At 52.1% G+C, this 16,451-nt stretch overlaps 1 protein-coding gene across 1 annotated transcript; it reads right to left on the bottom strand.

Annotated features, from left to right (window-relative positions):
- Positions 1-2,850: 2,850 nt before the first annotated feature.
- Positions 2,851-15,656, bottom strand: CD2 (CD2 molecule). The gene is given in 5 exon segments (NM_001009841.1): positions 2,851-3,599; positions 6,934-7,056; positions 10,876-11,109; positions 15,142-15,444; positions 15,565-15,656. Coding segments are annotated over 5 exon segments (1,011 nt in total). The 5' UTR covers positions 15,617-15,656; the 3' UTR covers positions 2,851-3,300.
- Positions 15,657-16,451: the final 795 nt, after the last annotated feature.

The following is a 16,451-nucleotide window of genomic DNA, read 5'->3' as shown; positions in this document are numbered from 1 at the left end:
TGTTGTTTCAGTCTCTCGCGTTACCTGGATATTTTTTCCAACTTGGCAGACTTCCTTGTCTAGAAAGTTCCCTGCAGAGGATTATCTTTTTTTTTTTTTTTTAACTTCACTTATTGTGAGACAGAGGGAGAGAGCACAAGTGGAGGTGGGGCAGACAGGGAGAGAGAGAGAATCCCAAGCAGGCTCTGCACTGTCAGTGCAGAGCCTGACGCGGGACTGGGACCCACAAACCGTGAGACCATGACCTGAGCCGAAGTCAGACGCTTAACTGACTGAGCCACCCAGGATCCCCGTGGAGGATTATTTAACCAGGCTGTCACCGTCTTTCCTACAATGTTGTATTATCCATAAGTCCTCAAGTTTGGCCGCCCACTGATGAGGAATAATTTGAGGACCAAAAGACCTGTGCTTCCCCAACTTGAATGTCCATTGCAATCACCTAGAGAGGCTATTAAAAACACAGGGGCCCCAACCCACCCCACTGAATCACTGGGATTTCTTTTCCGTTTTTTTTTTAAAGTTGGTTATTTATTTAGGTGATCTCTACACCCAGTGTGGGGCTCCAACTCATGACCCTGAGATCAAGAGTCACATGCTCCTTTGAGTCAGGCAGGTGCCTCATTTTTTTTTACGTTTTTTTTTTTAATTTTTTAATTTTTTTATCTACAGTCTATTCTCATGCAGCTGGCCTGACCATTTCTTAGAAACTCCATGCCCCAGGACAGGATCAGTGGCAGGTTACGCATCAACAGACATGTGAGTGACTGCAGCATAAATCTTGAGCAAAACCCGTGTCTTCTGCCTTACGGTGGAGACTCCAGGAGGGCAGAGGATGTGTCTTCTGTCTACAGATGCCATAGATGCTCGCTGCCCTTCCTTTGACAGGACTGTCCTCACCCATCCAATCAATCGGCTAGTGATATTTTCCATGAAGTGCTAGACACAATACTGAGAAATAGTCATTGTCCTCAGAAAGCTTTCATCGATTTCATTTTTTATTAAAAAAAATTTTTTTTAATGTTTGTTTATTTTTGAGACAGAGAGAGACAGAGAGTGAGTGGGGGAGGGTCAGAGAGAAAGAAGGAGACACAGAATCCGAAGCAGGCTCCAGGCTCTGAGCTGTCGGCACAAAGCCCGACGCAGGGCTCGAACCACAAGCTGTGAGATCATGACCTGAGCCGAAGCTGGACGCCCAACCGACTGAGCCACCCAGGCGCCCCTTGCTTTCATTGATTTTAAAAAGCTTTTTTTTTTTTTTACATGTTAATATCCTGGAAATGGAGTTGCGTCTAAAAGTTGATTGTATTTTAGCATTTGTTACGATGCAATAGAGAGTGTTTTTTCTTTCTTATGGTATGTAAAATGATGAAGCCTCTTAGAATCCATGGTATCTTCAAATTGATGAAACACAGTAGTTGAAAAGGGAATAATATACCTGTATAAACAGGTAACTGGCGTGAACCTTGCTCGTGCCGTTCCCCCTGCACAAGTAATTCTGCACATCTATTTCATCAGTGCTACTGATTTATTATGACTCAATTCAAATGCCACTTCCTCCAGGAAGCCTTCCATGTCACCTCAGTTCCTGCACTCAGTGTGGACGCAGAGTCCTTCCTCGGGGCTCTTATACTTGCCTCTGACCTCCACTTACCAAGCTGTGTTACATTTGTCCTCCCCTCTCTAGACTGTAAGCTGAGTCTAGGCAAAGACGCAGTCGTACCTCTCTGTGTTCCTACCACCCAGCACAGAGCCCGGTACGGAGACGTTCGGTCAATGTTGGTTGAATGCGTGAACGCTGTACGTTCTTTACCACATGTAATGCCACCGGATGTCAGCAGCAAGGCGGGGCTGGAGGCTAGAAAGGCAAGGGAAGTCTTCATGAAGGGATTGGGAATGGGCCATGCTGGCCGGATGGCTGATGGAATCGCTCAGGACTGCCGTGAGGGAGGAGAATGGGCCAGCGCTAAGACCTTCATTTCTCCCACCAGGTAGATCCTGCGAAAACCATTACTTGGTTGGATTTCGTGTCTGAATTTCAGGAGGCTGTGGGGGTGCATCCGTCATCATCCTTAATAATCGACTCTGGGTGTTAACACACAGACACTGAGGTTCAGAGGCAAGAGCGGCTCCCCCCTCGGTGCGCTCTCACAGGAAGCCCTGAATATACATAGACTTTGTGGTTTAGACCTCAGAGCTTCCTGCCAGATCTTGACAAGGTTTAGCAAGTCGAAGAAGCCAGGAGAAGGGGGGCAGATGGGACCACAAAAATGGCACCAGCATTTCAAAGCAGGTGCCTTCTCACCGCCTATCATTGTAAACCTTAACTGAAAACTGTTTTGGTTTTCTTTTCCTCCCACGTCCCCCAGTGCAGTTAGCATGCGGCAGCTCGCTGGGGATGGGGTATGCTCTTTTCCTAATGGCCATTTAAGACCCTCGGGATTTGATTCCACCGACCTGGCTCTTGGCCTGCCTTTTGGTGGTGGTTGGTAGGCTCGTGTCACCGCCAGTATTCACGGATTCCTTTCTTTTCAGGGATGAGTCTACAGATCCTTGGGCCCGTGTCTAAACAGTCAAGGAAGCGAGACCCAAACAAGCACGTTTGCCGGTGCCCCTCCTCACACTTTGCGCCCAGAGGTTTCAATCCGTCAGACAAGTCTACAAAGAGCCTATCGGGCCAGCTTTGCAGCTGAGACCTGGGGAGCACGTTCTGGTTGTCCTCGGCGGGGGGATTAGGCGGTCCGGGTGAACTGGGGTGACCAAGCCGGATCCTGCTGTCACACACACCCGGCCTCCTTCTCATCCAGCAGCCTGATGCTGGGCTTCTTTCTACAATGAGCAGACACTGAGGTCAAACGAAAGCTTTTATTTCCCTCCTACGTCCAAGAGGGTGGGCAAGCGTCCACCAGATACATAAGAAACCCAAGGGCGTCTTGAGCAGGCAGACGGCTTGCAGCGAGGTCCCGGTGCTGCAGGACGCCTCACGTCTGCACGGGATCTGAAGGGGAGGCGAGGACTTGGCGGTCGGTGGCCCATCCTCCTGATGGTGGCACTTGTATTGCCAGCCCTTCTGGGCGTGACAGGGAGCAGCGGCTCCAGGTGTTAGAGCATGCAGGTGAGCTAGGAGATGCCGACACGGCGTGGCCCGCGAGCCCAGGGGTGGTCATCCTACCGCAGAACACGCCTGATGGAAGTGTAGGTGCTCCCCCTCCCAGCGGGGAAATTCCATGGTGCCTTTATGGGAAAGGACGATTTCTATCGCTTTTAATTAGAGGAAGGGGACACCCAGGTCAGGAGACAGAGTTATGAGTTTCCTGTGGCCCCACGGGGAGCTTTGGGTTGAACTCGAGGCCTGGGGAGGGGAGGGCCTTTCTGCTGATAAACTTGTGTGGCTGGTGGAGGGGGGGCCTTCCTCTGCTGGTTGTGCTGGGCCCGGTGGCCAGGAGGCGGTGGCCGATGACCCGGGGCCTGGGGCCGATGACTGGGCGGTGGAGGAGCCTGGGACGCAGCGGGACTTTGAGGAGTCGAGCCTGGCACCTGGCAGGGCTTCGGGCCCCTTTTCTTGGTGGTTACTCTGCATGCTTTTATCTCCAGCTCTTCATCTGCAACAATAAAACCTCTGACAGGTCTCTCGGTAAGATAGGATTGGTGTAAATATTTACTGAGTGTACCACCTACGTGCAAAATGCCATGCTGTTTGGGGGGACGCGATGAGGCAGAAGCCCCCTCTGCGCTCTAAAATGTCCAGGTCCTGTAGGAGAGACAGAAACGCCCACCGGCAGGGTGGAGTGAGAGCCCAGGGCTTCCAGAACTCAGGGAGCCAGAGGCAAAGAGGCGGGGAGAGGAGACAGCTTTGTGTCTGGGTGTCCTGACGACATGGACCTCAGCGCCCTGCCTCTGGGTTATCCAAGAGACCATGCCCAGAAAGGACCCTGTGGTTAGAGCCCTCAGGGCAGGAGCTTAATAGTCAGAGGGGACATCAGCAACAGCCTGCCTTCAGGTGGGTTTCCCTGTTCGATCTGCCTTTCATGCAGGTGTGTTCCAAGGAACGTGAGCAAGAGGCTTTTGAGACCTTAGAAACTCCCTAGTGTCTATGCATTTCTCAGAAATTCACAAGCCAGCCCCATCCTCTTGGGGTTGGCAGGAAAAGAACTTCTCGCCCCGTCTGGAATTTTCCATGATGTGTGACTGCCTTCCACGAAGGCAGGGCCACAACTCCCAGTAACGTGGCTGTTCCTTTGTTGTCTTAAAACCACACGGGCAATCTGTGAGGAGGCTTCCTACTTCTCTAGGCCTGGAGGGCCCCGCTGGCCCCTCGGGACTCCCCGGGCTACGAGGGAGGCGTTCTGGTCTCTGTGTCCAAAGCCATCCTTGGTTTGGGGCTGGGGGGCTCCCAAGGGAGCTGGGGGGGGGGCTCCCAAGGGAGTTAGGAAGAGGATGTCCTCCTGGGGCCAAGGAATGGCCCTACATGTCAGTATGGAGCGGGTACAGCCCCGGGAATCACAGGCCCCCTCTGAACCCCCCCGCCCCCCCGTAGCTTCGGGTGAGGCTGCCCATGGAAGAGCCGCCCCTCCTGGCGGAAAATGCAGTCTCAGGTGGCTTTGAACGTGAAGACTCAGAGTCTAACAACGTGGTTGTGACACGTGAGGGGCCAGAGTGCTCTGTGCACCAAAGGTCAAGGGCACAGAAAGGGAAAAACACGTCCTCTATGCCACCTTTGCTGGCCCGAGGTAGCGGTGGGTACGCCAGCACGCTGTGGGGAGGACCTTGACCCTGACCCCAATTCCCAGCAGTGGGGCTCTTACAGCCCTCGTCTAAGGCAAGCTTGGGCTGCCCATTTGTCCACCACCCACCGTCCCGTCCGTTTGTTCTTCAAACATCTATTCCCTGTCTTCTGGGTTCGGGTGCCATGGCTAAAGTAGCAGCAACGGCTCGGCCGCAAACACTGCCCTCGGGAAGCCTGAAATCAAGTGACACAGAGCGGAATGCACACAATGCACACAATGACCGTCTCTCCGGTGAGAGCCCCGAGGGGTGCAGGCAGAGCCCAGGGGCTCCGGGAGGAGGGGTGGGGTGTGGCCAAGTGGCTGAGACCCCAGGCCGGCTCGCACAGACGGGTAAGCTGTGGCTCGGAGCGGCCTGCCTGGCAGAGCAGGACCGTGGGGCCCGGTTTGCCCACGCCTGTCACTTCAGCCACTGCCCAAATGTCTGCTCCCAGGAATTACTCCACACTCAGTGTCCTTTCTCACTCATCTCGCCTCCTGGGTACGCACCCGGGGCCCAGACTAGGGTGACGCAAGCAAGACACCCAGGGCATGGCCTTGAAAGCGCCCTCGCTCTCAGGGTTGGGCAAGGGCAGCGTGGGCCCTGAGGGCGATGGTCTCCTTCAATTTTGCTTCATTTGATGGGCTCCCGGCTTATATCGCCCTCGTCCTGACTCAGCCCGCGGGCCATAGGATTGGGAGGGAATCACTCACCCTCACTGAGCTTGAATTTCCTCACCTGTATGGATATTATCTATCTCACAGGATCACCGAGACAGTTGGATATGATAATGAACCCGAAGCATTCTGTTACAGAGATAAGTGCCTGGCACAAGTGACCGCTTGTCAGCGTCGGCTAATGATCACGCTGGTCACTTTGGCCTGGCGAAAGCGGGGATCGCCTTGTCGCGGGGTGCCACGCGAGGGCCACGTCGGAAGAATACGTGGTCTTTGACCATCAGGCAGTGGACAAATGCAGGGGGACTCGGGCAGAGAACCGCCTGAGCAGGGCACAGGGGTGACGGAGCTACGCGTACCTGTGGGACACGGCAAGCAATTCTGCTCCACGGGGGCAGAGAGAACTGGAAAGATGGTGGTGGAAATATGGCGCCACACTGGGGGCAGTGGTGTGGCAGGACATGGGGCTGAGGGGCAGGGGCCCGAAGGAGGCCCAAGGCGAGAAGTCTGAAGGAAGCAAGCTAAATCCAAAGGGGGTCCAAGGCCACCCCCGCTGGGGCAGGTTCAGCCCACATCCTTGTTTGCATGGCGCTGCCGGTGGCCGGCATGGGCCTCCCGGGCCCGCTCTAGGGAGAGACCCAGAGTGAGGGGACCCAGCCCTACAGTGAATGGCAGATTGCCCAGGACCCGAGGGACCTTCCTGCCTGGCTGCACGTCTTGCTGTCGGCCGGACACAGCTTGCTGGACGCTCCTGGAGCATGGGGCCCCACCCCCACCCCAGAGCCTGCAGGGACACCTAAGGCACCGTCATGTGAACTCACTGCCTTGGGTGGCCTGTACTGTATGCTCTTTGAGCCCAGCTCCCCACTTCTGAGCCTAACGTCCTCATTCTTGGTGGCTGTTGGAGAGGCCTGACTTGCGGACGCAACAGTCCCAGAACTAGCACGTTCCGTCTGAACAACAAATCGGAAAGGGGGGCATAAACCCCTGGTTTTAGACCATACGTGTCCTCGTAGGTCCCCGAAATTGTACCTGTGCTCCTAGGAGCCTGGTCCTGAACACATCTCGGGCCGCCCTCTCAAGACAGGACGAGATGTTTGTTGATGGAAACCATGTTTTGACGCTAACCGCTCTACCCACGTAGAGACGTGTGGCTCATTCGAAATAGGTCCGCATAGGCCTTCACCGAGTCAGCCTCGGCGGGGGATTCCAGGAGGCCAACCAGGATTCGGCTTCTCACAGCTCTCCTATTGTCGCCACCGAGAATGTGTTTTTCAAAGATCAAGCTAACCACGAAATGGAACACACTGTAACCGCTGGTGATAGGCCTGACATCCTCAAACTCCCCATCTCCATTATTTTCTTTTCAGACTCAGAGTGTCGTCCCCATGAGTTGTTTCCATGGGGATTTTGCCTGGGGCCTGCAGGGGGACAGAAGTGGGGTGGCGGGGTGGGGGGACAGAAGTGGGGTGGCGGGGGGCGGGGGGGGACTTACCATTCCTCCTACTGTTCTGTTTTTTCCTCTTGTTGACGTAGAAAATGAGTAGCACCATGAAGATGACAAAGATGGTGCTTCCTCCACAAACACCAATAATGAAATACAGGTCCAGACCCTTCTCTGCAAGAGGAACAGGAGTGGATGGAGCGGGGGAGGGGTCCCGGGCAGAGCGGCCATCTTACTGCGCTGGCCAAGGACTCCTGCCTCCCGCATGACGCGGATAAAAAGAGCCTGATGGGACTTTTCAACCTCAGAAAAGCCGAGCTCGTGGAGGCTCTCAATTGTGTCAGCCTCCCAAAGGGCAGGGTCCAGGATAAGCCCCCCCACCCCAGATGGCTCCTGGGGCGGGGGGCGGGCAGCTGGTCTGGACTGGAAATGCCAAATTCCTCGTGTGCTGGGACATTGTCCACTGCCCCTCATCAAGGCGCATGTCACAGAAGTTTAGCTCTGAGGAGGAGTTTAGAAACAATCTAGCGTCACCTTCGAGTTTCACAGACAGGCCCAGAGAGGGAGGATGAGTTGCCTGAGGCCACAAAGCATCTGTTTCTGAGTGGTTCCTTTAAGCAGCCCCTCGGGTCCAGGTTTCTGCACTATTTACCCACCTTCATCTCTGGCTGCCCTCCTGCACCATTTTTTCCCCCTCACCCTCTTAACCAGGCATTTTCGAGAGACTTGGGGTAAATCTTTCAGTTGTCCGGCCCACTAGCCAGCAACCCCTCCCGGATTTTCCCCGGCCCGTGGGAGAACCTCACACACACAGTGAGTTAGCAGCAGCCGTGGATTTGATCTTCAGCTCACAGACCGTCAGTGGCTGTGATGCCACGAGGCTGACAACAACTCTGTGTGCAGAGAAATGGGTTTGAATCCAGGCTCTTCTAGGCAAGAGCTGTGTGACCTTTGGTAAGGGGCTCCACCTCTCTGAGCCTGTTCCATTCTTCATAAAAGGGAGATCATGAAACTTACATCACAGGGTGGCTGTTGGAGGTCAATCAGATAATGGATGTGAAAGTGCTTTGTAAACTGTAAAACAACACATAGGGGTGAGGTCTTGTTCTTAGTAGAGCCCTGTGCACTGGTGATTCTGGGAGCCATTTCCCGGGAGAGGTGCTGGGCCGGCTGCCCTTTGTGAGTCAACAGCAGTTAGAGAGGCAGCAGCTGGGGCCGTGTGGCGGGGGACTGGCGCATCTGGAGAACAAACTGGAGCTCAGCCAGTGTCACAAGGAAACCCTTTTCCAGCCCAACGTCCCCAGGAAGACCCTGTTACCCGGGAAGCCCACGATGGGCCCTGGGAGCAGGCCAGAGGCCCGAGAAGCAAACTGAACAGATCTGACTGCAACGGTTTGTTCATTCTCTCTTTCCTCGGGTCTCTCTCTGCCCCATTCTTTGCCTGCCGGTCACACCACCTCTCCCTGCCGTGTGGACGAAGGTGCAGGCAGGACACTAAGCTCCCGTTCCATGGGACCGAGAAAGCATTGGGTCCTTTAGGCTCCTCAGGCTGGAGCCAGGGGCTGCTGGAGTCTCTCTCGGGCTCAACTCCCCAGGATCTGAGACAGGTCAGGGAGTGCGGGCCGAGCCATGCAGCCATGGGGTGGCCACACCCCAGTGTGGGGGCACTGGGAGATACGCGGGCATGCCTCACACCGCCCGCTGGCAGGCCTGTCCGGCGTGACCCTCCACAGGGAACCTTCCAGCTTGTCTCAGAGGTGGCCATGGCTCCATCATTTAAAACCACACCCTCTCCATCTCTGAATCCAAGCGTTCGGCTTCCTGTGTGCCCTTCTGGAGATGATGTGCCCCTACGTTCCTGTGATGGGGTCCTTCTTCTGCCTCCAAACCTGCTCCTCCCTCAGGGTTTTGGTTTCGAGGACAGGCTCACCTCTGCTGAGCCAAATGGTTACTCTTGTCCTTGCCCCACTCTGGGTTGGCCCTTGAAAGTGATCCCTTTGAGGGTACCTGCACCTCCCCCGGCCCTCCCGAGGTGTTCTTCCCGTCTCTTTCTCGGCCCTTCCTCGGACTGGCGTCTGCTCTGCACCACAGAGGAAGGGACACGAAGGTCCCACCTTTGAGCCTTGGCTTCTCCCGAGGCCCTTCCTGACTCCCTCCATCCCTGATGCACACACATGTCTATACTCGTGGGCTCTGGCCAAAATAAACATGAAGAGCAGGGTCGCCCGATAAAACACAGGACACCCAGGTTCATTTGAATTTTGGATAAACAATGGATAAGTTTTAGCATAAGTATGTCCCATGAAGCACTTAGAAGATACTTATACTGTCTTTTGTATTTGCTAAGTGGGGCAGCTCTGATCAGGGGCCTCCCGGAAGGGGGGAAAGAGGTTGTGAAGTCAACAAGGGACAGATAGATTCACGCAGGGAGCCTCAGTGATCAGGGGGCAGGGGGGCGCGGAGCCATGGCTGGGGACCAACGTGAAGAGTGAAGTGATGCTGGTCTAAGCGTGTGGTGGGCAGACTCTAAGCTGGCCCCCACAGCCCCCCACCTCCGGGTATACCCATCTCTGTGCAGTCCCCTCCTATGCATGTGGGCTGGGCTTACTGAGTTGCTTCTGAAGAACAGAACACAGCAGAAGTGATGGGATATGTCTCCTGAGGTGAAGTTACAAATAGACTGTGGCTTTGGTCCCGGGTACTTACTCTCTCTCTTAGCCAGCAAGGAGGGAAGCTAGCAGCCATATTGTGAGGCGGCCCAACGGTCCACGTGAACGAGCCTGGACGTGGACCCTCCCCGCACCGAGCCTGGGCCTGACTGACACGACTGTGGTCCCTGCCGGCGTCTAGACTGCAGCCTCACAGAAGACTGAGCCAGAACCAGCCAGCAAAGTCATTCCCAGACTCATGACTCACAGACACTGGGAGACAGGAACTGTCATTGCAAGCCACTAACAAAAGTAATCTGTTATGCAGCAACAGATAACTAATTGAAACTGTATATGAAAAAGCCTCACTTCTGACTTCATACCAGTTCAGGGCTGTTTCCAGAGGTAGCTAACCAGCCATAGTCCCTGTAGAAACTCAGGGCGTCTGGCCAATTAACTATTTTTGTGTGTGTTCAGTGTCCCTTCGGAGGGGTTAACCAGACAGCACGGGAAAGGTACTCACAGGATACCAGAAGAAGAGACTTTTGGAGCTCATGGCGCTCATTCTTTTTGTGGACCAGGTGACAGAAGCCCAGAGATGGGGGTGGGGGTGGGGGAGCTCTGACGAGGTAATCTTGCTAAATTTGGACAGACCCAAACTAGAAGTCCAGGCCCCTGGTCCCCAGAGCCCCCACTACCACAGGCTGCCTCTCAAGAATTACTTCCGGGGGTCATGTCAAGCTGGGGACCCTGGAGAAGAGTTTAAACTCTTAGAGTTTCAGGACTTCCTGGTGCTGACACCACACGGGCTGTCAGCTCTGTGGTGGGAGGAGCTTCGCCTCACTGTGTCCGCCGTCTTCCCTGGCCGTGAGCGTGTCCTCTCCCCGTACCCCCCTAACTTCTGGGTTTCTACGGCCCTTCTACCTTTGCTCCTGGTAGGAAGTGCTGCCCACCTCCCTTGTACAAAGTAATCTTTTTTTGCTCCCTTCTCCATCATTACCCTGGGAGTCACAATCCTGGTCACTGACTAGCTGAGGGACCTCGAGCAAGTCAGTTGACCTCTCTGGGAAATGGGGGTTTGCATGAGATAAACCTCGACAGTTCCTCCAGAGGATCTTTTCGATTGCCTGACGTTAAATTGTGCTCCATGGACGGACGCCCAAGAACACCACACCCCTCTCTCCTTCAAGGCTTCCCTTGAAGGTTTCCAGAAGGAAGAGGTGTGTTTTCAAAGGGTTGCCTCCCAGCCCAGTCCCCCGTGCCCCAGAGCGAGTCTCTGCCCCAGACCTGACAGGCTGTGTTTGCCAAATGAGCTTGGGATGTCTGACCAGTGCTTGCCACGCACCTGAACAAGTGATCATCTTCACGTCGCTTTCCTTGCTGACTTTGTTTTCTGCCGTGCAGTTGACTAATATCTTCTGCTTGTTTATAAACCTGTATGTGCTGAACTTCGAAGAAACGGGCTTGATACTGGTCCCATTTACGTACAGTTTTAATTCAGGGTCTGTTCCATTTGATACCTTACAGACCAGGGTTTTGTTGATACAATTCCAGTCGATGTTAGGCGTTGAGACCTTCTCTGAAAAAAAAAAAAAAAAAAGATCCAATTCATAGTAGTCAATTTTCTGATTTTAACTGACATACTTATTTATGGAGGGGGGAATGGAGTTAGTCTGGGACCAGGAGACGATTTCCGAGACCACTAGCTATTGTTGCAAATCATTTTTATTTAAAGAATTTTTTTTAATGTTTATTTTATTTTTGACAGAGAGAGACAGAGCATGAGTGGGGGAGGGGCAGAGCGAGAGGGAGACACAGAATCGGAAGCAGGCTCCAGGCTCTGAGCTGTCAGCACAGAGCCCAATGCGGGCTCAGACTCATGAACTGCGAGATCATGACCTGAGCCGAAGTCGGATGCTCAACTGACTGAGCCACCCAGGCACCCCCATTTTTATTTTTTTTATACAGCACACTCGGAACAATTTTTTTATGATGTTCATAGATACATCATATGAGCAGGAAAAAAAATGCATCCTGTCAAATGTTTATGTGCTATTTTATACCTCAAAATGTTTTCACATACATGATGTCACTTAATCCTAACAGAGAAGAGGCTGATTTTTCTTGCCATTGACAGTGGATATCCCCAAAGCCCTGAGAGGTTCAATGGTGATCTAAGGGCACCCACTAATAAATGGCAGATAACGGGAGGAGCTCACTCTTCTAAGCCCAAGTTCAGGAGCATGGGTAAGACAGTTAGCATGTCTTGATCGCCAAAACTTGAGGGGGGCAATGCTTCCATGCAGCCAGGAACCCTACCCTGGAGGTGTTGTTACATGTGTGGTCTGGGACCTTGGTCACAAACAGACCCTACTCCCATCCATCCACCAGGTCCTGGGAGGAGAGGGCCGGGTGTGCAGCTCAAGTTCTGGGGTGAATGGGCACCAGCCCCTCATAATCATCAACTCCTTGCCTCTCTTTTTCTGACACAATAATATTCCAAGGCTGCGTCATGAAAGAAAAAGCCCTTGGCTTCACACAGGGCTGGTCCCAATCCTAATGTCACCACTTCTTAGCTGTCTGACCTCCTCCTTCTTCTCTTCTGTTCTTGTTCTTACCCTTACTCTCTTTTCCCAGACTTAACCACCTTTCTCGCTCAATTTCTCTCCATCCGTTATGCAGCCAGACGGCTGCTTTTTCAATGACCCCTCCCTCCCTGCCTCCCAGGCAACGTATCTTCTCTGTGCACTTTCCCATCAAATTTCATTTCTGCTCTAGTAGATAGGTATGCAGAAATTAACTTTTCTTCCCATCCCAAGATTCTTTGGGGTCCAGAATGAACAGGATGGAGGGCCTACAAGGCAGGGGCAGTGGAGTCTAGGGGTCAAGTCAAGGTGTCTATTTGCCTTTTCAAAATGGAAAGAATCTTCTTTCTGTTTCTAACAGTAACATCTAATCATTGTAAAACTTGATCAGCTACAGTAACATGTTTCAAGATTTAAAAAAATCGCGTGTAATTCTACTACCCAGAGTCAATAGATGCTTTCAATACGTAACACACGTACACATAATGTTTTAAAAACTAAAACTGGATCGTGTGATTTTGTAGTCTGCTTTTTTCCCTCCTTACTGATGATCTGTTATGAAATTCTTTCCTTTCTGAACATCAAGAAATACTCATCTCCCCATCTTTTTAAATGAGGTGTCTTAATTTAATGAAGAAGTTTATAACTGCTGGGGACTTTGTGACCCTTTCCAGGTTTTCACTAACATAAACCACACAGCGATGAGCAGGTTCTTGGAGCCACGTCTTTGTAAATGTCCTCTCTGTAAGTAGCTTCCCGGAAGAGGCATGGCTGGATCCAGTGGGGGCACATCACATAGATGAGAACTCCCTAGATCCAGGTTGCTGGGATTTATTAGTTCTCCCCTAAGCTCTCTTTTAAGAGAACTTCTGATGCCTCTTTAGCCAGAGGCAGCAGCCTCCTCAAGGAAACTGAAACTATAGATGCGTGAAGAAACAGGGTTGGGGTAGGGCATCAGCACTGAGCAAATGGGTATTGGGTCCCAGTGCTGTCCAGCACCTTTGCTCAGTTATCTCATTGAATATCCCATGGAGTTATTATTACACAAATCAGGCTCAGAGCAGGCGGAGAATTTGCCCAAGGCCATGTTGCAAGTAATGAGGACCAGACCACAAGCTGAATTAAGATGCCGTGTGACACTGACACACACACACACACACACACACACACACACACACACTCACTCATTCAGCAGGCACCAGTCGTGTCATGGAAAGATCTCTGTCTTTTGGCCAAGGAGAGTGGGGGTTATTTTTGGGTAATGAACACATTCTACAATCAGTTGTGAGCTAGTTGCCTAACTGAATATACCAAAAGCCATTGAATTGTACACTTTAAAAGGGTGAATTTCTGGTATGTGAATTCTATCTCAATAAAGCTGTTTGGCGGGGGGGGGGGGGGGTGGGAATGTCACCATCCTCATTAAGAGAAGCACTGAACTTGCACCCTGACTCTGCTCCTGTCAAACTGTGAGACTTCGGACAAGTTGCTCCTGATTCCCTCTGGATGATAAGAGGATGCTGTCCGCATTGCTGGGAACCTTAAACAGGATCACGTACCAAGGCACCTGAGGCCTAGTTGATAAGCCATCATCACTGCGTTACTAGATGAGACACACGTGTAAGGCTCGTGTTCGGGAGAGGACACTTGAGCCCATATGGACAGGAGTCAGGAGAGCTGTGTTCCCAGGGCCCGGAAGCAGAGGCCCCTTCAGGCTCTGTTCTTAGTCTCACCCCATTTCTGGAATATCCTCTCCGTTCAGGGTTGCAGAACTAGGGTATGGAAAGTTGTCATTTGCAGGGAGCTGGCCCATCTGGGATTGCTAGAGTGGGGGCTGGGAACAGGCCGGAGGGTGATCCTAGGGAGGGGGAAGGAACCCTGCCTCTGGCGACAATTCCTGTGCGAAGCCCAGAAATATTGATTTATTTGCCCCCTGAAACTCTGGCTCATGCTGCTGCTGGAGTTCCTGTCTTTCTCCCCAAGCTTCTCTTCCTCCTATTGCGCCCCTCCCCCTGCCGAGGGTCTCCTGGGCTTTCAACTTGAGTGTCATTCAATTTCACTTTCTCTTCCTTGTCTGCTGTACCCAGACCATCTTGCCCATCCTTCCCCCCCCCCCCCCCCCCGTGTACCCTGCTTCCTCATTTACAGGCACCCTTTATCGAGGCCAGTGGTCGTGCTTTGGCTGCCCATGAGTCAGCTGGGGTGCTCGAACACCTGCTGATGCCCCGGCCCCATGCCAGGGAGTTCGGATTTGATTGGTCCGGGCTGGGACCTAGGCACCGGTAACCTTGCCTAGCACCTCAGTTGACTCTAACAGGCAGCCTGAGTTACGAATCACCAGCCAGCTCCTTCTCACCTCACTCGGATTATAGCAGCAGCTCCCTGGCTTGTCGTCAACATGCACGCCGGCCCTCCCGGCCCACCACACACAGCCAGCCACCCCTGGCGTACCTTCTACAGAGAGCAGCAAGAGTTAACTTCTGCTTCTGATCGCTCTCCTGTTGAGTAGACCTCAAACACGGGCCGTTCATCTTTAAATTCATCACTTCCAGCCCTTTAGGGCTTAGAACGACTCCTTCAGGGCATCCTGGCTTCAAACCCGATGGAAGACCCAGTACTCTCCAGTTAGCCTGCCCCACACCCCGCTTGCTTCTTCACGAGCCACCTGGAATGACCACTGTTTTCTTCTGCCCACGTGCTCCCCTCCTCCTGATTGATGCCACCTTCATCTGGGTTGGACACTCAGTTCTACATCCCCGTAACCTCTGAAGAGAGCGTTTTAGGCAAATAGAGGTGAGGATCTCTCCCCCGTGGATTTCCACACGTGTGGACCTCATCTTTTCCACAGGACTGGAGCCCTCACTGAGCTGGGAGAGAGGCATTAGATTTTTTTTTTTTTTTTTTTTTTTTTTTTTTAGAGCTCGCCCAAGGCCAAGGTCAGGCCGGGCCGGTCCCTAAATGCTATTCCCCTATTTACTAAACAGCACCCATGCTGAGATGAAGGAATTTAGGGAACAAAGACTTACCTTGAATCTTCAGCTGAAATGTTTTATCCAACACATTCTTTCCATCCTTATCGTATATAACAACCTTGTAGGTATCGCAGTCTTCTAGCATCAGATGTTTAATTTTCAGAGTTCCATTCATTGACACATTATATTTTTCATCTGGATTCTTAGGCTTGTTGCTAATTTGGAACCTCGCCACCTTCTTCTTGCCTTTTTCCCAGTGTATATCATCTATATTAATCCCTTGAGAATCAGGAATGTCCAGGTTGATGTCCTGACCCAGGGTACCCCAGACGATATCATCATTTGCAGGAGCTGCACCTATAAAAAGCAAGACAGTTACTGAGATCTTGAGACTCCCTGCCAGCAAAAGCTGGGCTCTGACCTCTTCGACTGTAACACTCGCCCCAAGGTCACCAGTGGAGACCCACGCCACCTTACCTTGGATGGGAAAGACGAAAATCAGAAGGAAGATCTGACATGCGAGGCTCATCTTTGGGATTAGTTTCCTTGTTGTGATTCTGAGCTCTTCCTGCAAAGGGAACTAAAGTAAGACCAGTGGAATCCACCCTCTGAGAACCAAACCACGTGCCTCTCTTTTTTGCTTCTTCTACTGCAGCAATCACACACACACACACACACACACACACACACACACACATGCGTGCACATACCAACCCTGCTGATGTGCTCCTTTACCAAAGCAGGTATGTCTGTATGGCTACAGGCCTTCTTACCACATTTTAATCCTCGCAAAAACCTTGGGTGGGTTTTACTAGCCCCCTCGAAGACAAAAGGAACCAGGAGGCTAAGTAAACCGCTCGGGATTCCCCTTTGGTTACCGAGGATTCAAACCTAACCATTCTACCCATTCCGCTGCATGGCCTCTAGCAAGATCACATAAAAATACAGGTAAATGTTCCTGAGTATCATCGCACAAACCTGTATCCTATGATTAAAAGCATTGGGAAACGTATGCGTGTGAAGGAAGCATGACAATGGATGTTTTTCTCGTTCTCGAAAGACGTATTTTTACATCCTAAAAATTCTTTGTGATTAGAAAGAAATATAAGCCGAGTCTCGCCTGCAAAGACTTGAGATCCCCCAGAGCTTATGTTCAGCAGACATTTTACAACTCTGTTGAAATTCAGGTAGGTAAATAAAAACTTGTTCCCAAACAAACAACAATGCGTAGAGTCTGTGGAACAATACCATCAAGCAACCAGAACGAATCATTCAGAACATTTACGACGGCTAACACTGCAGATGGTTAAAAAAGAGAAAAGGAAAAGTGAGAGAGGATTCAGGAAGAGGGAAGAAATTTGCGA

The sequence above is a fragment of the Felis catus genome, chromosome C1 (genome assembly GCF_018350175.1).
Source record: "Felis catus isolate Fca126 chromosome C1, F.catus_Fca126_mat1.0, whole genome shotgun sequence".
In the NCBI taxonomy this organism is placed as follows: domain Eukaryota; kingdom Metazoa; phylum Chordata; class Mammalia; order Carnivora; family Felidae; genus Felis; species Felis catus.
Note: the sequence above shows the minus strand (reverse complement) of the source record. Positions and strands in the feature narration are given on the sequence as shown.